The sequence below is a fragment of the Neltuma alba genome, unplaced genomic scaffold (genome assembly GCF_004799145.2).
Source record: "Neltuma alba isolate B1F8T4 unplaced genomic scaffold, ASM479914v2 tig00012014_pilon, whole genome shotgun sequence".
NCBI lineage: Eukaryota > Viridiplantae > Streptophyta > Magnoliopsida > Fabales > Fabaceae > Neltuma > Neltuma alba.
The window spans coordinates 346,179-368,855 of NW_021636585.1; the positions used below are offsets into that span (position 1 = coordinate 346,179).

The 22,677-nt window shown below is 35.7% G+C and overlaps 2 protein-coding genes across 4 annotated transcripts; one reads left to right on the forward strand and one right to left on the reverse strand.

Annotated features, from left to right (window-relative positions):
* The first annotated feature begins 4,386 nt into the window (after window positions 1-4,386).
* LOC114721257 (NADPH-dependent pterin aldehyde reductase) lies at window positions 4,387-7,833 on the forward strand. Of its 3 annotated transcripts, XM_028907091.1 has the most exons (6): window positions 4,388-4,758; window positions 4,957-5,026; window positions 5,854-6,047; window positions 6,566-6,738; window positions 7,385-7,502; window positions 7,623-7,825. In XM_028907091.1, exons 1-5 carry the CDS (start codon window positions 4,495-4,497, stop codon window positions 7,452-7,454), a joined length of 771 nt encoding a protein of 256 aa, XP_028762924.1. In that variant the 5' UTR covers window positions 4,388-4,494; the 3' UTR covers window positions 7,455-7,502; window positions 7,623-7,825. The 3 variants fall into 3 exon arrangements, with proteins under 3 accessions (XP_028762925.1, XP_028762924.1, XP_028762923.1); XM_028907092.1 differs by having other exon boundaries at window positions 4,387-4,758; window positions 6,566-6,701; window positions 7,385-7,833; XM_028907090.1 differs by having other exon boundaries at window positions 7,385-7,825.
* A 444-nt stretch (window positions 7,834-8,277) lies between these two features.
* On the reverse strand, window positions 8,278-21,279 carry LOC114721252 (dynamin-2A). The gene is made up of 22 exons (XM_028907085.1): window positions 20,901-21,279; window positions 20,149-20,199; window positions 19,911-20,031; window positions 19,689-19,781; window positions 18,544-18,605; window positions 18,257-18,374; window positions 17,476-17,815; window positions 16,225-16,372; window positions 15,672-15,773; window positions 15,442-15,561; window positions 14,807-14,890; window positions 14,595-14,722; window positions 14,017-14,101; window positions 13,760-13,895; window positions 13,017-13,093; window positions 11,743-11,799; window positions 11,205-11,352; window positions 10,936-11,087; window positions 10,072-10,185; window positions 9,914-9,981; window positions 9,393-9,568; window positions 8,278-8,839 (listed from the first exon to the last, which is right to left on the reverse strand). The coding sequence occupies exons 1-22, from the start codon at window positions 21,039-21,041 to the stop codon at window positions 8,613-8,615; spliced, it is 2,748 nt and encodes a 915-aa protein (XP_028762918.1). The 5' UTR covers window positions 21,042-21,279; the 3' UTR covers window positions 8,278-8,612.
* Window positions 21,280-22,677: the final 1,398 nt, after the last annotated feature.

Sequence of the window (22,677 nt, forward strand, 5' to 3'; positions counted from 1 at the left end):
ATGGTAACCATTGATTGCTACCACATGTCATGTTTGTGAATGTCACCTCATTATCAGCTGCCACCTCACATTCTCCTATCCTCTGTCTCCCATGCCGCCATGTCATCCTCTCATCCATATTATCGCCATGTATCCATTATTGTGAGACGTCATATCATCAATGGCTGTCATTTCACCAACTCCTCTCTTCCATACTGCCATGTCATCTCCTCGTCCATGTCATCGTCACATATCCATCATTGTGATCTGCCACATCATCACCAGATGCCACCTCAACTCCTTCTCTCCCCGATGCAACCATGTCATCCAGTCGTCCATGTCATCACCACATGTCCATCATTATGAGCGACCACGTCATCACCTTATCCACATCATCACCGCATCATAAATTGGCTGAATTTGTGAAGGAATGTTGGTTCAAACTGGAGACCTCTTGCATGCGTGTTAAAGCCTTTGTCAGTTGAGCTGAGAAGCACATGCGAAATTTTTATACAAAAATAAACATATATAATATATCTAATAACAAATACAAATGTATATAATAAATATTATATACATAATTTAATATATATTATATAATTAAATATATTATTATTTGAACTTAATTTTTATGTTTTAGTAAAAATTTCTAATAATTTATATTTTTATTCAAATATTTAACAAAATAATAAGTATATTATATATTTTTATTTTTATTTTATTTTATAATATTTGTTTTTTTAATTTTTATAGAATATATTACTTAAAAATTATGATATATTATATTTTTATTTTAATAATAAGTTTAAAATTTTTTTATGAGAATTAGTGATGGATTGGTAACTGAAATTAGTGACAGAATTTTTTTGTCACTAATTTCCACCACTAATTATTTAGAACAGAATCAGCGATGAACTTGTAACAGAATTTAGTGATCCATCGCTAATTTAGTGACAGAATAAAATTTCATCACTAATCCATTACTAATTTAGCCAATGAAATTTTCGGTCACTAAATTCCGTCTCTAATTTTAGTGATGGAATTTTTGAAGGATTAGTGACGAAATAAAACTTCATTACTAAATTCCATCACTAATCCCTTATTTTTTTGTAGTGATACTCCAATCATGTTCACCTAAATCACAAATCAGATTTCCATTGCCATTTGCATTATTAGGCAAGCATGGGAGATGTTGAGATTGTTAGTGAATAGAATATGATGATCAATTACCATGTTTAGATTAGGTTAACTGTATGTTTATGTGGAGATTAGAAATATTTGATTCCCAAATTTTTGGATCCCTTCTTCCCTGCTAGTGCTTGAAATCTGCTTTAAATGGTGAAAAGTGAAGAATAAATATAAAAAAAAGGTAAAATCAATGAAAATAGGACTCAAATAATCAATACAAACGGTCCTAATAATAAGCTTGATTTAATCCTCCATCTACATGTGCCATGTAGTCTCAGTCTTTGTACTATGTTTATTTCTCAGTCAAGCAGTTATTTGTATAACGCCGTGCAAAACATTTTTAAAGGCGATTATTTTAATAACCACTACTAAAAATAGTCTTTCCATGATGGTTTGGTTAGTAAAACCACTATGAAAAATTTACTTTCCGTGGTGTTTTAACTAAAAAACCACCGTGGAAAGTTATTTTTCACCATTGATAATTATTAATAATTAATGAATAGGAATAAAGAGGTTGTGAATCATTTTGTAGAATAATTCAAAGAATGCATGTAATTATATAGTTCTCTTAATTATCCCACAAATTGATTTGGGGTCTCTTCAGTTTTCAAGATATTGAAAAGAATGCATGTAATTATATAGTTCTCTTAATTATTCTGCAAAGTGATTCACATGCGGTCCCATCATTTTGTATATCATCATTTTCTAATATAGACTTGTTTTTTTTATTGAAGAAATAGAACTTTTATTATGGAAGAATGCATGTAATTATATAGTTCTCTTAATTATTCCGCAAAGTGATTCACATGCGGTCCCATCAGTTTTTATCTCATCATTTTCTAATATAGACTTGTTTTTTTAAGATGACTTTCGGATTTGAAGAAAGAGAACTTTTATTATGGAATTTCTTCCCTTCCAATTGCCTAAAAATTTGACAACAAAAGTGTACACTGAATTCATATCCTCGTTCATCAGATAAGGACTTGGTTTTTCAATTATATTGGATAAGATACCATTGTTGATTGATTCATTATTTCTTTTATTAAAACTTATTATTGTGCTTTAATATTTCTTGAGAGGGTAGTTATTTGGGCAATTGATTCTGTAAGACTCTACAAAAGAGGAGAGGTTAAATATAATTTCTTCCATAAGATAAAATATTTAGCGCTAGAAATTTTTAGATTTAATTTCTTCCATTATTGTGCTAAGGTGTATCCCCCATGAGTCATGGCCCCACCTCCCAGCAAACTAAATAAGATCCAATCTTTTCACCAAAAAAAAAAAAGAAGAAGATCCAATCACAAAAGACATTGAAATGCATAACAAAGGATCTACAATCATAAAATAGCAACTAAAAAAATGGATCTACAATCAAGAGATGATGTGGATGTTGCTTCAAAATCTTTCTCGTGATAAATATGCTTCCACTTGACATTCATCCTACGCAGATTAATGCGATGATGGTTCAAGCTCCGTTCTTTATTATAAGAGACATTTGATGCTTATTGCATGTTCCCATATATAAGAGACACTTAAAAGTTGTCTCTACTTTTTTGTGTTGATTTCCTATTTTACCCCTATTTATTTTATCTCCAACTCATACTCTCTCTCCCTTCCACTTCTCTTTCTTTTAATAATTTAATTGTTCTCTCGTATACTCTCTCTCCTTATTAATAGGGGCATTGTTGAAAAAAACATTATACTTTTTTACACATTAATTATTCTTAACTAATTTTAACTGTTTTTTTTATCAACGTAATTTGATTATTTGTCTGAACGGAAAACCAACAATTACGTTGATCATGGCATACCTACCCGGCCAAATACATCTCAATAGAGAGATCCATTCTTCCACCTAAAATAGCCAACACCAAAAACCAACAACCAAGAAAGAAAATGCACACACACACTCAGATATTCCCACAAATGAAGGAAAGAAAGCGCCAACGCACACCGAAGAACAATCACAAAAAGGCATACCCAGACCCATGCATTTATAGTACCCAAAATTACTATAAAAAGTGGATACAGGCACGTCGAGATAAGCACTCCTCGAAAACAAAAAGATAAAAAATGGATATAGGAATGTCGAGATAAGAACTCTTCAAAAACAAGAGGAAATGAAACGTCCAACAATAAATGAAAACAAAACAATTAAAACAGATGCACGCATCCAGAATGATGGAACGACGTGGATGGAATAATTATCATGAGAATTAATCGCCTCAAACAAAACATAAATTCCTGCACCCATTAACCTTCCCCGCAAACTCATTTCTTCGCCCCCAAAAAATGAATAATCCTAAGCATTAATCTCCATAAAGAAATCTTAAATTCCTGACCCCTCAACTTTCCATGGAAACTAACAAAATAAAAAGTCACAGGAAAGGCTAGACGGACCAATCATAAAACAGCCATAAAAAACAATTAAAAGACATGAGCCAATAGACGAAAGCCATGTGGACCAGGCTAGCCACAACATTTATAGAATATATAGATAAATAGATAATTTACAAAATTATGAATAAATGGTAAAATAATTATTTATATTAAAAATTTAATAAAATTACTTATAAATAGAATCAAATAAAACGTTTTCTCCTTATAAGACCAAACAAGTAAATTAATTATTTATGAAAATGCAAATAACTTTATTAGCCTAATCTATCTTTTTCATCTTTTTTATAATCATATACTCATAAGATATTTTTTTTTTCATTTGACAAGCTTATTGCTTGCAAGCAGTCAAGTCATGGAGGGATCAAATTCCAATAATTGCCACCAAAAGGCAGCCTCATTTATAAGTGACTTTAATAAACGAAATTTAAATATAATCAAAATTTTCAAAGTTATTTATTTAAATAAAATTACAATTGACTAATATCATATGTGATGATTTAAAATAGTAGTTCTTTATTATTAATTTAAACGGGTAGTTTGAGGAATGCCAATTAGGATTTGAATTTGAAACATGCCTCTTGTGAGGCTTCATATTGCGTTTATGGCTTCTAACAGTCTAACACAAGATTTATTTAGAAAGGTTTATAAGTAATTTTTTAATCATAATTTACGAAATGTGAAATAAATATGTGAAATTTTTTTTTCAAATTACATAAAATGTGTTTATACATAATTTTTAACAATATACCAAAAAAAGCCATAATAAATTTGAAATGCAAAATGATACTTTTGGATAGATGATAGATGTTGCCCGGGAGCCATAAGGGATGCCTCTGCGCTCTGCTCCATCCTTATAAAATTTCTCGCGCGCATTTCGGTGTGAATTTTATCCTCAAATATTAAGAAGCCAACTAGCGAGGGAAGCAGATGACCGGCGTAACGGCGTCGCTTGGCGGGATGAACCTTGTTTGCAGAGGAGCAGCAGCAACCTCCCGAACGGTTCTCATTACTGGTGTCAGTAAGGGCCTCGGAAGAGCTCTTGCCCTAGAATTGGCCAAACGAGGCCACACCGTAATCGGGTGTTCACGTGCTCAGGATAAGCTCAATGCACTTCGGTCGGAACTTTCTGCCGCCCTAGCTGCTGCCAATTCTTCGTCATCTGAAAAGCACTTGTTACTCGATGCCGATGTGGTTAGTACTCTTTATCTGTCTTGTCTCGTTTCGTTTCTCGAATTCATTTCGGATTGTCTGCGAGTCGTTGGAAGATATTTCATGTGTAGTGAGTGTACATCGCTTTGCCAATAACTGTTGTTTAAAGAGCATTGGAATTTGAAAGTGTGTTATGAGTCAATGAAAAAAAGCTCCCTTGCTCATTTCTTTCGGGTTCAGAGATCGGATAGCAGCGTTGAGGAGCTGGCTCGTACTGTGATGGAGAAAAATGGTGTTCCTGATATTATAGGTGCGTATCCTTAGTTCATCATGATTATTGCATTTGCGTTTTCTTTCCCTTATTGTGGATGTGAGGAAATTAATGGTATAACTGTGTTAAAATCTGGAATGTGTGAGTTACAAGAAAGTTAAGCTTCTCGCCTTAACTGGAGGTGATTCCATTTTTAGGCAATATCTATCATATAACGTGCTGCTGTCAGCAATGATTTTGGAGAATTTTAAATTATGCATTTCTCTTCAGTTGAATCTGAGAATTTTTTTTTTTGGCCGTCCCTTTGCTTTTCAGCAAATTTTTTTAGGGTTGGCGTTTGTGTAGCTTCAGAGGGATTAGAAAGCTCGTCCAGTTCAATGATTGTGCTGTTTAACCAGATTTTTATTTAAGCTATATGGGCGTTGTCTATCCTCTGGTGATTTATTGCTTCCTGTTTTCTCAAACTTCTTTTTCTGAAAACAAACAATATTAATTGCATGTTGTCTGTGGAAATTTGGTGAAGAAATTGATCATCCTCCTTATACGACGCTGGTTGTCAGTTCACAAGAATGCTATTGAGGTTTTGCAGCTGGTATATCAGTTGAGTTGCCCTACCAAAATACAGGAAGAAAATTATATTTTCATGTCTGATCTTAAAGTAATATACAGTTTCTTTATTTTGTATTACAGGGAATTGTAATTATTCAGAAGGAAAAGCTTATAAACTCAACCAGCTGATGGATTTTAGGCTTTATAACGTCCTTAATTCAGTTTATCTTGATTTTAATGTGTGTCTGTTTGATTCTGTCATTTATCATATGGTGCTTTTGGACAGTCTGATATACTAAAGCAAAGGGTACAATCAGTAAATAACGCAGGCACCATTAATAGAAACAACAAGATTTGGGAACTTCCTGTTGAAGAGTTTGATAATGTAATCGATACGAACATCAAAGGAACGGCCAATGTATTACGTCATTTCATCCCTCTTATGATCACAAGGAAGCAAGGAATCATTGTCAATATGTCGTCTGGATGGGGAAGAGCTGGTGCTGCACTGGTTAGTTGAGCATATAGTAGTCATATGTCCCTAGATTATTATTTGGTTGCCCCACTCATAATGCAGATAGCCTAAACTTTTTCTTGTCTAAATGGAAGTTCTTAAACATAGATTTTCACGAAAGAATGACATCTGATTTTTGTGTTTGATTCTAACCATCTTGTTTCTCAAAGGAAGTCCTGGAACTTTAGGATGCTTTTTTGGAGAAAACAGTGGCAATGGGGAATGGGGGGCTAAATAAAAGTTGTTTAATCTGAGATGAATGTGAAGACATACAGCAGTTCTTGTGATTCAGTTCTCAAATTATGCCTTTTTGGGCTTTTCTATTTCTGGAAATTATGACAAGTTTCTTCTTGGCATGATGTTCGTGCGTGATTTACCAAATTCCTACAATCTGATCTTGGTTTTCAATGTTATAAGTCTATGTGGATACCTGACTCACCATTTCCAACGTTTCCAACTGCCAACATCCTTCATTAATATCAACTGATATTTGACATTCTAGCATTGTGCAACAGGTTGCACCTTACTGTGCATCAAAATGGGCTATAGAAGGGTTGACTAGGTCAGTGGCAAAGGAGTTACCTGAAGGAATGGCAGTTGTAGCCCTTAATCCAGGTGTAATAAACACTGAGATGCTTGCATCATGCTTTGGTAATTCAGCTGCCCTATATCAAGCACCTGAAGCATGGTATAAATATTTCTTCAAGAATAATATGTTTATTTGGTTGGAGCATTTTTTCTATTTCCATGAATGGACAGTGCCCCATGTTTGCCTAACTGTTCCGTCTCCCTGGTTCCTATAAATATGCTGAAGATTACCTTTTTCTTTTTTGCCTCCTTTTGTTGCGTTAGAAAGAAAGTTTTGGAATGATCAGAGGATCTGAGCCATTATCTGATCCGGTTTTTTAATTTCTTATTGTTGAGAGCTGGAGGGCGGTCAGACCAAATGGAAGAACTCAATTTCAGAAGACTATTGTGATGTGGTGTTTGTTAGATATAACGAGACTATTTTCGGTTTACAGCTAAATCTTCTGTTGAACATCTCTTGACTAGGTATTAGACCCATGGTGATCAGAGTCAGAAGTTCAATCATTTGCTCTAAAATTAAAATGCGCTGAACTTGTGTTTCATCCGTGTATCAAGCCCAAAGGGCCTTCCATGTGCGAGGGAATGTGTTGAAAGTTTGAAATCGGAACAAATTAATCATAGGCTTGTAATACTAGTTAAATCAGGTTTAACCATAGACATCAGTTGATTTGTGTGTGATGCCCACAATTTGTTTCGCTTTCATTTTGAGCTTCCAACTATAAATATGATTTACTCCTGTATTTCAGGGCTCCTAAGGCAGCAACCATGATACTCAATCTCACTGCAGCAGACAATGGTGCGTCTCTCACTGTTTAGGACAAGTGCCAACAATCCCCTACGCGTAAGCTCCAGTTTCTTGGGAAGCTAGGCAGTGCAATGGGTCGATCTTGTTTACTATGCATTCAAAGGTTGGGAAATCGGTTTAGTCAGAAGATGAACGGAGGTTTTTCTTTTCGATTCATTACATTACATGGGATGGTGCAGATGAGCTAGGTCTGGATTCTTCATATGGCCGGTCAGCATGTGCGGAGCCCGACTGTAGTTTAACTTGAGAAGAGAAAATTATCTAAACCGATTGATTGTAGTGAAGTAGTAGGCATGAACCAACGCTGAGAATAACATTAAAGTGTATCATTTGGCAACCTATTGATTTTTATTTATATTTTTTGATTAAGCACTATTTTTCATTTTGAAATGTTTGCCAATTGTCCTTTTGTGTTTTCGCCAAAACAGATTTGAACTTCGCTTTTTTTTTTCTTTTTTTTTAAATAACGTATTTACATTTCACTTTTTCAGACTAGTAAGGTACACTTTTTCATCTTGATTTTTGTTTATGAATATATCATTGAGGGTTGTCGCCACATTTGCAATTCGTCGTTGTTAATTTCTGCGTTTTAAATCATGGATGGAATCTTCCAAAAAGATGAAATTCATGTCAATCTCGAGTTCCTTAACGTCAAAGTTAACGTCACCTCTGAGACAGACATTAGAGACTCTCACTACCTCATTGCATTCGTGAAATCACAGGCTATTTGCATAAGCATCAAAGCTGTGTCCCTCGGTGAAGCTATGAACCTCAACTATCCATTCTAATCATTCGAAAACTCCCTGAACAAAATGCTACCTAGAGATGACAGACTTTAAGCAAAAATGTCCACTTGATGCGTATTGATACAATTTATCCTCTGGTAATCACATTGATACAAAACAAATTACATATATTAGAGGAAAAAAATGTCGGGCAGACACAATACCATCTTATCCGACATTGTCCCCGAACATCCAATATGGGCGAAAGCGGAGAAACATGTATGGCGATAATATGGCTGTATTAGCAATCTTTATCTACACACCTAACCCATTTCTAATAACTTGAAGAGAGGATGTAGGACTGTCAATACAAGACTGGAAAAAACTCAAGCATCCACCCAACAAGAATACAAAATAAAAAATTGGAATGATCAGTAGCTTTATCTAATATCTAGAACCAGATGGAGGTGCTGGTGGCAGCCGAGTTGGTGTCCGGCGACTGCTAGAATTTGAAACTGAACTCGTGTCACCATTTTGAGATGGGTCACTGTATCGTCTACTGTGTCCACCAGATCCAAACCTAGATGATGAGTCAATGGAACCATTTGCGGCAGCATCAAATGCAGATCTCCAATCACCACCAGACGAGGAGCCATAACTTCCGCCACTTTCTGCATGAATTGACTCGTTATAGTTGTGTAGAGAAGTAAATCAAATAATGGGTAAAATCAAGATGATAGTACTAACACAAAAATGTATATTTTAGACGACAGTTACAGTATGCAGAAAGTACGCAATCAAAAGATTATATGTATTCAAGCAATTAGATATTCCTCTAGGATGACAACAAAATTTACAAGCAATCAAATTTTTTATTCCCATTATAAAGGAAAAGTACAAGTTTATCCAGTAATCCACCTAAGCCTTTCAAATGAACAGATTGTAACGTAGCATAAATTTGAACTTGTATTGATAAAAACCATTTCAGGCTTTCATGGTCCACTAGCATGAGTAAATCTTTATGAAAAGTGACCCCTTGTCATGTCATTATTTTATATTATTGGCACAATGGAAGCTCAGGTGCCACTAGCCAAAGTAAAGATGATGCAGCTGTTTTTTTTTTTTTGGGTGGGGGGGAGGGGGTTGGGATGGAAAATCATGCTGATCACCATAAATCCCTGACATAAATTGTTCCCAGAAAGGGCGTGCTTGCAGAAACATTACCTGTTGTGCTACCTTCTTCAGACCAACTGGATGCTGCAGTCGCTCTATTGTCATGGACACTAAGCTGCCTAGTCAGCTTTGAAAGAAGAGAGGACTGTTTCTGAATGCGCTCCCTTTTACGCTTCACGTTATGGTCCTCTTGGAGCAGCTCTTCAATTTTTGCCGAGCTTTGTGCACTGTCAATGACAAAAATGTAAACAAGTTCAATAAATTTTCCTTACGAAGTCCCCAAAAAAATATCCTGAAAAGATTTTAAATTTGAAGTGTTGTATAGCACAGATATCTCCAAATTACAAGAATTAATGATTGTCCAAAATGTCCTTGGTGATCTCTAAAATACATCCAAGAAAAGCAATAAAGAATACACAAAGTAGACAAGTTTTTAAAGCAGCCCAAGGGTTGCCAGAAGTATTGAATATATTTGATGCTCTAAGGACGAAATACTGGAAGGCTATCACATAAAATATTCCATGAAGAAACGATGCATTCATTGGGCAGTAGGCAGAGGAGACAGCTCTAACCTGACGGAACTGTACAACTGGTTAAGCATGTCTTCTTTGGCTTTCTCCACTTGGCAAAGAACAACAGCCTGCTCAGCCAAAACTAATTGATTCCAGGGAGACTGAACAGCAAGAGATCCAGAGAGAGAGAAATACAGTACTCGATAAAGTACACTGACCTTGGGGACATTAGCTGCAAGACTGTTAAGAACAGCTTCAACATAACCACGAACTTCTTGGGCCATCCATCTAAGCTCCTCTTCTGGATCCGCAGGCCTTCTAGTCATAGTATCCTATAAAAGAGTAACATGAGCAACTTTTCAGAAATAAAGCCAGCAAATTCTAGACAACAGCAGTTCATAGATGGGTCAGTGATCATAGATTTTTTAAGATCCGCAGCTACTAAAAATCTACATGCTACCTTCAAATATGAAGAATTTTTTGAAAAGTCCTGTTTCAATATACAAGGCATTTTAGGGAATTCCAAGTGTGACTAATGTCTTTTTACTTAAAACGCCTGTAGGAGCCTATTCAGATCACTTACCTCCTATTAGAAACAAATAATTAATGATTAGTGAAAAAAAGGTGAAGATGGAAAAATTTTAAATCTTAATTACCCAACCGTTTCTCTTGGTGATCATGCATCAGGTAAAAATGCCTCGTATTTGAAACAGAGTAAAAGCAACAAGTACCCCCAAAGTTCTGGAAATTTCTAATTGACTCAATAGACATGTTTGTCATTGCGAGCTTATATTATAAACTTCTTGAGTTCAACAAATGAATATGATGCTAACCGAAAAAGTGCAAAGTGCAAACCTATTGATATGAACAGAAAAAGATAGGAGGATTATGATTTAGGAACACTAGAAAAATAATTAAAAAAATAAAAAACTTCTCGTCGAGGGACATAAACCACAGGCATCGAAGTTAATGTGATTGGCATGTTAGCCACTCTTCGAATAATCAGTGTCTTCCAATTTTTTTTATATTGCCGCATGATCAAATGAAGCAAATAAAAAGAGGTGGGCAACATAATAACTTACAAGGGAACCATCAGAAAGACTGTGTCGCATAGGAAGACCTGATTCACCCGTTATTTGACCAGCTTTTGTAGGATGTGCAACATTTCCTAGCTTTTTTAGCCACTCAACCTTATCTGCTACACTCTCAGCCTTTAACAGAACTGTACTTTCAGCTGCAAAATGCGTATAGCAACATTGTAACACACCAAGCAGGGGCATATCAGATCCAGTGATGGCCCCGGGAGGACGCATCAGTTAAAAGGTGACATTGCAGCCACAGGAAAGATTACCTTTCATAACAGTCTTATAGGGGACCTTGCTGGTTATCTTCAATATAAGGTTGGATGCTCTTCCCGAATCAGGTCCATTGGCCTTTTTATCTTTTGAGCTCTTTGCTGAAGCTTCGTCATCATCAGAGATTTCCTCAATGTTGCATTCCTGATTGGGACAGCCAAAGCAACTCGGGATTATTAAGCTGAAACCTTAAATTATTCTTCCTTCCCATCTACTCAAGACTCAGAAATAAAGCAATTTTCCTTTCTTTCTACCTTTCTCACTTCATATTCATACAGAATATCAAAAGAAAGGAAAATTGTTATGCATTCTCTTTTGTCGAATAACAGGCACCAAAATGCACAGGAACAACTAACAAGTAACACAGAAGATATGAAGAACGAAAAATGTGATCAAACATTACAAAATCTAGGAACAATTAATGAAAGAGGAAACCCAAGACAGATTGCGAAATGAAATGATTTGGGAGCAATGAACAAGATTAATAATTATTCTACAAAGAATTTCATATAATGAACCAAGTTTATGTCATACCTCTAATGTAATGACTCCTCGGAAGTGTCTCTCTTCTTGTTTTTTGGTGTAACCAAGCTGCAATATAAACCAATATCAAATCATAATACCCAGAAAATGTTAATCATTAGCCCTCATAAAATCAATCCGTGTGACACTGATAGTTGCATAATCACATACATCAACCTCTAACAGGGACAACACAAGGTTCTTTCCCTTAGAAGTTAATCATTGGCATCATGGGAGGAATACGTGCAGAGCATTGATGCAGAACAATTAGGACAGATAACAAGATGAAGGGGAAAAACTCGCAATTCCTTCCATCAGAGATTTCCTTTTTTAAAGAAAATTATAAAGATTAATCTTAAAGAAAGGTTAAAGATCCAAAGCACACCTAAACAGTAAGACAGCCTAATGATCAAAAGACAAGGCAGCAAGACCAAGTTCTTGAAGGACACATATGGTAGGATTACTGTACTTCAACAAAGGTAATAATTACAGTCACAAATTGAAATCACAATTCACAAGGAGTTGTAATAATTCTTAAAGAGGTTCAGCCAGAACACATATACAGGACCTAACGACTTATGGACAACACCAGCCCAATGAGACTTTTTGATTTATCATAACATTTAAGATTATATGCCCATTTTTACTTCAGAAAAATGCTTCTATAATCATTGCAGCGACATTCTTTCATATGGTCATCAACACGTCGTTCAAGTCCATACCAATTCGAAATGCTGCAAAAGAGGACCTCATTGCAACTTGATAAAATTATTTTGAGGAAATCTCAACTACTCACTTCCTTTCATTCTTTACCCCCAGGACCTTACAGAACCTCATCACTTAATTTTCATACCAAAAAGGAAAAAGAAAGAAATAAGTTATATTCCAAAATCACTTCTGCACATCTTAAAGGTTTCCATGACTGTTGGTTGTTAGTGTCTTCTCCACTGAAACATAGGCTATTATCTTATTCTGTATTTTATCTATCTGATATTTATTCCCTAAGATATCAGATTAGATGTATCTTGTAGACATGATTATATTTCCTAAATTACAGGCTAGAAACTGGGATATATTATAGTGAATCTTAGCATCTCAGAAGCCCCATTTGCATCAGCTGAATCTCTCTGAATAATATCATTCAGTTTTCATCCTCTCTTCGTTCATTGGTCAAGTACTTCAAGAGGTCATGAAAATAACCATAACGTCAAAAACCATACCATTTGAATTGAGTACGATACTTAGTTCCAAATAAGCCTTTGACAACAGAATAATCATATACTAACCTTTCCAGTCTTCTCATTCAAAACGAACCATCGTCTACTCCAGCCGCTAGTTTTTCCACTTTTTTTAAATAAGTAACCTGTGTTGAAGAAAAAATCCATAAGAAAAGGTAGAAGCCGATTCCATGTACTATAGTTAAGTATAACTATAATTTAAGAATGCAGATTCCTTACCTTAAAATAGAAATAGATAGAAAGAAAAACAAAAGCCTAGGCTGGGAAGATATACAAGCTTTGTAGTTCCATATGCTAATGGAGTCTAAAATATTACATTTTATGGACAGTGCAAAATTCACATGCCCAATTATCTGTTAACTTGAAAATATAGAAAGGTTCATTCAATTCTTTACAAGTGGCAGGAAATAAGGACAAAATCATTCTAGTTTTTTCTAGCTTTTCAGTGATTTCAATGACGCTGGCTTCTCAACTGCTTTCACATAGCCACATAATACTATTTCTTTTGAATAGAGAACATAATATTACATGTGCCATATCAATTTAGTTTCAAGAGTTTTAATTAACCAACCATTGGGAAATGACCAACCACTGCTGGAAAGAGTTTAATAAGAGGAACCCCAAGCGCAAAGAGGCAACTGTTTTAACAAGGATAATATCGAAGCTCTTGAAGGCATCATCAACAGAAGAGATTGAAGCCACCAAATACATATTTAGCGCATTATGTCACAGAGAGACCTTGATCATACGGTCAAGCACACAATAAAATGTTATGATCAATTTGTAGAAACCTGCAGTTATCTCTCCATCAGGCCCAGCCGTCTTCAAACCAGATCCTTCTTGTGTATCCTTGTCCTGCTGACCAGATTTATCTTTCATTGATTTCAAGCTTCCTCCGCTTTGTTGACCAGTTTGAGGACTAGCAGCCTAGAAATGAAAACACATTTTATTTCATGCATCTAGAAGAAAAAAGCTGATTTAATACCTATTTCACATATAGCACATCCAAACTGAGTTTCTTAGGACGAAAAAGAAGACAATCCCACACCCGATTTAGACCAGACTGTTCAGCCTCAGGAGCCCTTTTAGAAGACCGGTTCTTCAGCTCATCCTCTTTGCGCTGCCTTTCCATTCTAAAGCAATTGATAAAAAGTGTTGCAACATTAAAATAAGATATGCACAACTAAAAAGTATAACGTTATCATAATATTAACAAAGATCCAGAATTTTCAAGAAATACACATCAAACACAAGAATTACTTGTGGCTTTCTAATTTGGGACTCTATCAGAAGGTCCACTGGACAGTTCAAACACGACAATTTTCAAACTTCACTGCATGCTGGGAAGAAAGATCGCCATTCAGTGTTTTTCTCAATTATAACCTTGAGAGTGACATGCTCAATTATTGGTCCGAGTTCTAGAAAATGTGTCTTCCATTTTCTTAGAAAAGCGTGCAGCTTTACAGTTTAAATGATTTGAGCTTAACTGAAGAGGCATAGCTGGTGCATAACAGGGATTATCACAATTTTAAGATACTACTTCAGAGCTTCATGTATGAACAACAACTAAGTGTTCCTAGTTCCCACTAACAAGCAAGATATTGAGCTAATAGATATCTAACATACCGTCTCTGCACTAAGCGAATGAAGTGTTGGGGTGGAACAAATGCACGCTCCATATCAACTAAAGCCACCACCATTTTTTTGGATTCATTTTTAAATCCATCTAGGGCAGAACTTGCAAGCGCCACAAGCTGGTTTTAAATTTTGAAACATAAGATAGACCATTCTCAAAATTTAGACCAAGTTACTTCCAGATTGCTGCAAAGCATTTTTACCTCTCTCTTAAATGGAGGATATCGTCCAAGACCAGGTGTAGCATTAGCAGCAGCAGAAACTATATCCAAAAGTACACGATGCACCTAATTTGGTAGTTACAAAAACATAAGTTCAAAATACAGCTCAAGAGAAAAATGGAACAGGAATTTTACATCATCAGTCTATCAGAATTCAGAACTACCCTAAAACTGCAGCACCCATATGACGATAACATTAAAAAAAACCCAAGTGCCCTAACTCTACCAGACTACAGATCAAAACAAATAAAATACCTCCAGAATCCAAAAATACATAACACATCAGTTCCAAATTAACAATTGTTTGAATTATCTAGCCAACGTGATCATTTAATACGCCAGACAATCAGCCTTACAGTCCAAAGGTTCCCACACTTCAGACATAACAGATGCAAAGAAAAAGAAATTAAAACAAGGCCTTCCCTTGATGCAAGCCATTTAATGAAAATTAATAGCAAAAGGAGACAGAACAAGACAAGACACAGGCCTATTTTTCATGCAAGTAAGAAAAATTCAGCCCTCTACCCAACTTCTCACTAAAAGTCCTTTTTATGCCTCTTTGGACATAGCATAATAGCCACTTTATAAATAAAATCGATGGCAAATTAGAAGCATACCTCATCAACACACAGACGTGATGGCTCCTTTGCCATTTCAAGAACACCTTTGATTAAGGACCTCAACCCTTTTTCTGGAGAAATAAGATAAGGTTGATATCCATCTGCTTCTAGGACAATCTAACACAAGTTTAAAGAGAACTATAAGAAGCAACCACACCTGAAGCGAATATGAGGAATTAAAGATTTAACTTGGACAATAAAAGTGAAATGTTCAAAAGACAATTTACCCTTTTAACATTGTTTATGTCAAAGTGTCTGTCTATAGGAAGTTGTTTAATCCTGTTGGGAAAATTGCCTTCAAAACTGGCAACAACTTTCCAACCATTACCCTGCAAAGGATTGGAGGACTGAAGTTACAAACAGATATCTACCAGTATAATGAGTTATTATTGATAAACTATGATTAAGGAGCTGATTGAGAGTTGAGTAATCTAAAGCTGTATAATTGAAATTGTATGCTCTTCCCCAGCATAAATACTAATGTAGGGGCAAAGCGTGCTTCAGTTTTCCTCTCGCTCCCTCTCCCTCTCCCTCTCCATCTCTCCCGCTCAGTCAGTCACTCTTTCTCAGCACGCACAAAGACTCCCTCTTTCCTGCCATGAATTTCTGCTCTCTACCAGTTATATGATATTGTTTGGCCTGGCTGTGGGGAAAAAAAATTTCTTTTTTTTTTTTTTAATTGAGGCTGATTTATTCCTCCAGCATTGGTGGCTTGTGAGGTTCACCTAACTGCAGCTTACCATAAAAGTATATTTATTTCAAGGTATAACAATAACCAACCTCGCCGCCAGCAAGATGTTGGAGGAACTTGTCTTCAAATTCACGGCATAACTGCAAGGCTAGAGCTCTTGTACCTTCAGGACTACTAACCATTTGTTCACCAAGCTTCATTAATTCCTCCTGAACAATTTGAGACTTTCCCTGAAGACTGCAGCATTTCATTTTAATTAAAGAAATTGAAAATCAAAGACACATTATAAATCTTAGCAATAAAAAATGCAAAAGGTCAAACTTCAGCTCTGAAATCATAGGATTTACAACATCCTAACCAGGTCACTCTCTCTTTCATAACAGACCTCACATGTGGGCATTATCCAAGACAAAGAACCTACCAAACAACATCTCATGATCATCTAAATCTTATGGACTAGCCAGTTTTATAAAAGGAGGCATCTAATAGTTAGCTATACTACATAAACATGACAAGATGTCCATATCAGGAGTAAAACTGTAAAACCCCCCTTCCAAATATCCGAATGCTTTGACAATATTTTAATTGTATAACAAATACCAAAATTACTCCCCCCGTTCCTGATTACAGGTCACATTTAACTAATTCAACAAACCAAGAAAATTAGTTAGAATTAGTTTATTTTCTTAAAATCACCCCATGTTTCCACAAATACCCTTAATTTAATGCAAATTCTTTTATCATCTCTCCCTCTCTCTCTCTCCACCATAACTACTCTACAATATTCTTTCCAAGGGCTATATCAGAAAACAATATTGATTACTTCACAAATTTTACAAAAATGACTTCGATGGGAACATAAAAAACTTCCAAATAGAAACGAAGGTAGTATTGTTTTCCAGAAACACAGAGCATAAAAAGTTAGCCTACCCTCTGATACCACAATTTTTAAACAAAGTGATGGACGAGACACCAATAGCATGGTATATCATGAATTAGGTAACAGTCGGGCAACCATAAAGCATATAATAAACAAAATGCCTAAGCTTCAGGACAGCATTAAATCCATAAGTTCTAATGCCAAAATAATCCCAGTAAGTCTCTAAACTTTTATGGTTTATCCCTTCCATTCAGTCAATTATGCAGACACCTTAAATCCAAAGTCAGCTTCTACAAAAATGAAGCCCTAATGGGAACATCAACAGCAGGTTGGACAAAAGGCAAATTTCAAAGCAAAATCGCTAACAAAATGTAGATAGGACATGTACAATAAACAACAAACCCAAAAAAGGATAACATATTGCAAACAAGTGAATAGATTCCAGTCACATAATAAATACCCAGAAAGGAGATTTGGAAGCCTGAGCTTCATACGATTGCGAATCTGGCTGGCAAGCGACTCAACCAAGGCAATTCTACCAAGCTTGCTTTGTGGGGCTCCAGTCAATATTGATTTCAAGCTTTCAGTCTCTGCTCGCCAAGCGGTTTCTAAAGAGCTTTCAGACCCAGCACCAGACTGTGCAGATGCTATTGAGACTGATTGACCAATTATTGCAATCCATGGGATATCAGAAGTTTTTGGGGGTCCCTGGTTCGAAAGAAGAGCTTGTACAGCTGCAAGCGCTTTTGGTTCTGAAGCTGCTTGATCAATTTTACTAATAACTCCAACTGTCCTGGTGGCTACAATTGAAATAATGAAGACGATTTAACAGAAGCAATAATCTAAAGAGGATAGAAAAACAGTAGACCACAAAAAAGAAGAGAATTTCCAAATTTAAGAAGTTTGATAATCATTGTTGAAGTTATGATTAAAGCATTTCAAGGACTAATCTCAACACGTGCAGGGAGAGTTGGTTGTTGATGTGTTACCAGAACATCTTTTACCGAGTGGCAAAGATTTCCATCTTTTAGCCTCCATTTACTTAATAAAATTAAATTTCACCATAAAGCATACTGGCTGTGTTATTACTATGTTTCAAGCCCAAAGGGCTCTAACATGAGAGGGTGTGTTAGAGATATCCCATTTCCAGGCTTTCTCCTGACAGCTTAATCTTTTTGAGAAATTCAGTATTGGGAGCAATGGTTTAACAGGAAACAAAAAATAAAAATATGAAAACATACATTCAGCATCATACTCCTTTGCTACTCGTAGTGCTCGTGAAGATGAAATTTCTGGCACCTGGGCGGCAGGAACTATCACAAGCAGAATGGCATCGTTGTGTTCGATATATTCACTGATCTAAAAGATAAGAAAAAGAAGGCATTTAGCTTATCTCTCAAAGCAAAGTTCCCTAAAAACAACCAGTTAACCAAGAATTAAATAAAATTTTACATAATATCCAACATTGACTGAGAATAATATTCGGTGTAAAATCAAAACTAAGAACTGATAACTTAGACCCACTCACCATTTTGTCATCCACAATTCGTTGGTCCAGTCCAGGCAAGTCAATCAACTTCAACGGAGGAGCTGGACAATTACCAAACAGGACAAATAGAATAAGCCTCATGTTATAGCGTATAGGCAAGCAGATAGTCATCATATGTCACCCGGATGTTTATGTGTCTTCAAGTGAGGGAAAGAAATAATCAACAAGAAAAGGGAAGGTATATTTATGACCCAAATCAATAAATTGGTTACAGTATTCTGAATTTCTTATGGAATCACAGGGATTGCAATATCCAAGTCTGAATGATAATTCTGAAACAGCAAGTCAACAGAGATTTTCCAGAAAAGTACAAATATAAACAACCTAAAAAGCGGATTAAAATTAAACACAACCCAATTCACATATCAGAATTGGAGATTCCCTCGGAAAAAACTGAGCTAAGCACCAAAGTTTAACCATAAAGACAATCTACCCCTGTTCAATAATTAAAGGAGGCACCCAAAAAGGTGCCTTTTCAGCATTTCATGCCTTGTTGTGTTAAGAAATTTTTTTTGATTTTTTCCTGAGAGGAGTCCAGAAAACAGGAGTAAGAGATCTGCTAATACAAGCAGCAGACACAGTTAGGTGGGAAATATTCAAAACAACTAAAATAATTTATTCTTTTAGCGACAATGAATTACTGCGCCTCTAGTTTTTCCCTAGTTGATGGAAGGACGTCAGTCAATATACAATACACGATAACATGCACTTCTCTTGCTAGGGTTATCAACATTTTAAACATAAGAATCGAACAAAGAAAGTCAAAAGAATTTGAATGGTTCCTCATAACTCACGAGGTTAACAAGCTTGACCAATGACCAGCCATGTCCGATTTGACCCTTAAATCAAACATGAGCAGAGAAAGAAAGAGACATCTAAAACACCACCACTTCCCATAACAAATCCAGGGCGCAGTGATGCCCTTTCAAACATAAGCAATCCTCTCAAAGAAGCTTACTAAAAATCACACGACTGTTCATTGCAATAACACTTCAGCTTCCTTGTTTCCCAAACAATGTGTATGAATACAAACCCAATGTTTTGCCGACCACTCCCATAAATGACTCCACGGGAAGATCTTTTTCATGCTTAAAAAAAGGAAGATCATATGAACACCAGCCTACCAGTACTAGTACGAAGTTTAAGATATATTTCATCACGACTTCTGCCAGATGAACCTTTGCTCAGCCTGTCCTGTAGAGAGTGTCGAAGAGCACCTATGACACAATTAAGAAACATCACTCAAGCACTGTAAGTTGAACTTCTTACAGATAAACTTTTCATCCCGGAGCAGAGAAACAATAAACCAGATTGTTCAGGAACAGAGTCTGAGCTAAAGTTCTTACTTGCAGAAACCTGTTGAGATTTATTTTCAATTTGTAATATGATTGACTTGCTGCTTAAAGAGCTATCTCTATTTAATTCAATGCTTATGGGAGCCCTGGTAGCACCATTTTCACCAGTTGGCTGCCAATAATTTGATTATATCATGACACAGTTAGTAATAAATCAAATAGCATAAGAGATGCATCAATTTGTGCAGAAAAGAAAATCAGCAAGATGCATATAGGCAATTTGGCTTACCAAAACTGGATGTCCAATCAAACTATTCAAGACAGCAGATTTTCCAGCACCCTATACAGACAATTGGTCCACAGAAACAGAGAGATCAAAAACACTAGCCACATGGGATACAAGGCTCAGATACCACAGGAGTGTAAGAACTCGTAGAACTAAAATTATATACATGCAATCATCCAAATCTGAAGACAGGGCAGCATAATAAAAGCATTGCATTCACTTAATTGCTTCAAAGCCCAAAACTACCTACAAAAAGTAAACAAGAATTACAATAAAAGTTCATGGCTAGCAAGCTTTCTAGGCCATTTTTACCAATTCCTATCAGATCCAAAGTGATTAACGTCATGCCATGCACCGTGAACCGACTCCATCGAGTTTGCCACGCGCAATGATTTGTCAAACCCCGTGAGACCTCTTCTAAACCACGACCGATGTAATTATTTTCATCAAACATCCTAACAGTAGCTAGCAAATGATCCGACATATACAGCCGCAGACGCTGACTAATCTTCTCATTGGGCTGGGAGGAAGAGAGTTTTCAATTTCCCAATTCCAAATACTAATTCATTCTCTCACCAACCGTACTTCCTCGTGTAAGCACGTCAAATTTCCATTCCCCGCGAAATTTCTCCTCCAGCAAGCAACTCCCCATCCTAAAACAAAAAACTAGCGACCAACTACCGGATCCATAAATTTACAACCCACGCATTGACACACAGAAAAGTATGCATGGACAGGTGGATGGAGAAACTTACGACATTGCCTAGTGCGACGACATTGAGGAATGTGGAACGCCGCCTACTAGGCGTCGTCCCATCAACATCTTCATCGGCAAGCACGGCAGCGGCTTGCCGCATAGAATCTGATAGCTGAGCCAGTTCTTCAATTGCCTCCATATGTTCACACAGATTAGTCCGATGAAGAGAGCAGAAGCGAAATCGCCAAAATCTGTGCCAGAGCTAGGATTTAAAATTTTCTCCGAGGGAGAGAAACCAGGACAGTCTTCAAGAGTGGCAGAAGGAGAAGGCGAATGGATCTGGCAGCCGAGGGAGTTAGGTTTCCGGCGTAGAGAGATCGCCGGCGAATCTAAGAAATATGAAGGAAAGCGGTGTGTGTGTGTGTGGTGTGGTGGAACTGTTAACCGAAGTGAAATTAAATTAGATCTGCATCTCCTTCTCTTCTCGTTTATTTATTTTTAAAATTTGTCCTTTCTTTTTGGTGGAGGATGTCTGTATTTCGCGCTTTTCACCTTTCCGAGCAATAACACAGTGGTTTTTATTTACCATTTTATAAGTGGGCTAAAAGAAAATAGTGACCCAACCCAAACTCCAACGTTCAGCCGTTCCAATTCGTGAGAGATTGTTTTTATATAATATGATAAATTAATATTTGAATTTTTATCTAATATTACCTTTAATCTTTGATATAAGACCTTATTTAATTTTTATTTTAGTCCTAAATATAAGACCCTAATTCACTTTGTCTCTCATATTTATACATTTTTCTTAAAGTAGTCCTTCTAATAATAGTAGTTTTAGCCAATACACTTGATTAATAAGAATATTATAGGAAAGACAACATATATTTATTACAAATAACTAACTTAACTTTCTTTTTAATCTCCTCAAATTAATCAACTAGTTCTTATAATTAGGACCAGGTAGTATTGTTCTAGATAAGAATATTAAATAAAACTTCGGAGGAGACATTTGGCATTTAATTTTTTTACGTGAGACTTATAAATAATTTTTTTCCTATTTTATTAAGATTCCTGAAATTGGATTACAAATTCTGGACTCTGCAGCGAAATTTTTAAGAGTTGGTCGTTCTTTCAAAATATTTTGCTCTTTTACTCCTTCATTTTTCTCATTAAATAAGCCAAGTTACACAGTTAGGCCTATATTCTTCACTTTAAACAAAAACTATAATGGTTGGACTTTGACTATGCAAGAATGAAATAAAAATGATGAAGATAGTACCATATTGCTCTGAAAACGCTCCTGATCAATTTGACAAATTATTTGTGGTTAATAAATTTAAAATATAAGTCCAATTTGCCTAACTGCATAGAAACTAAGGAAGGCAACTAATAGAAATTAATAACTTTATTAAGAAGTCACTTAACACTCCCCAAAATTACCATTACCATTATCATTATCATTATTATATTTAAATGTTGAGATTCAATGGCATTGAGGAAAATATTCGATTAATTTTTTGCAGGGCATAAGTACTTTTTTATTAAAGGCAATCCTGTTTAAAGTACTTTTGCTTGTTTCTTTTTTTTTTTTACATTATTTATCATAACATTTTGAATTTACAAATTAAAAAGAGGGTGGCAAAAGTGAAGAGAGACATTGAGAGAATAATAAGGTTGTCAATGAGATTCACGTGATGTGAGAAACAGAGTCCATCATTGTGAATTTATTTTTCTCCTCACTCTGCTCATCTTCAGTTCACGGGATTTTTCTCTATATCTCATATATAATCTCTTGTTTATTAAAAGCTAGTAAACTGCCAATAACTGGAGAT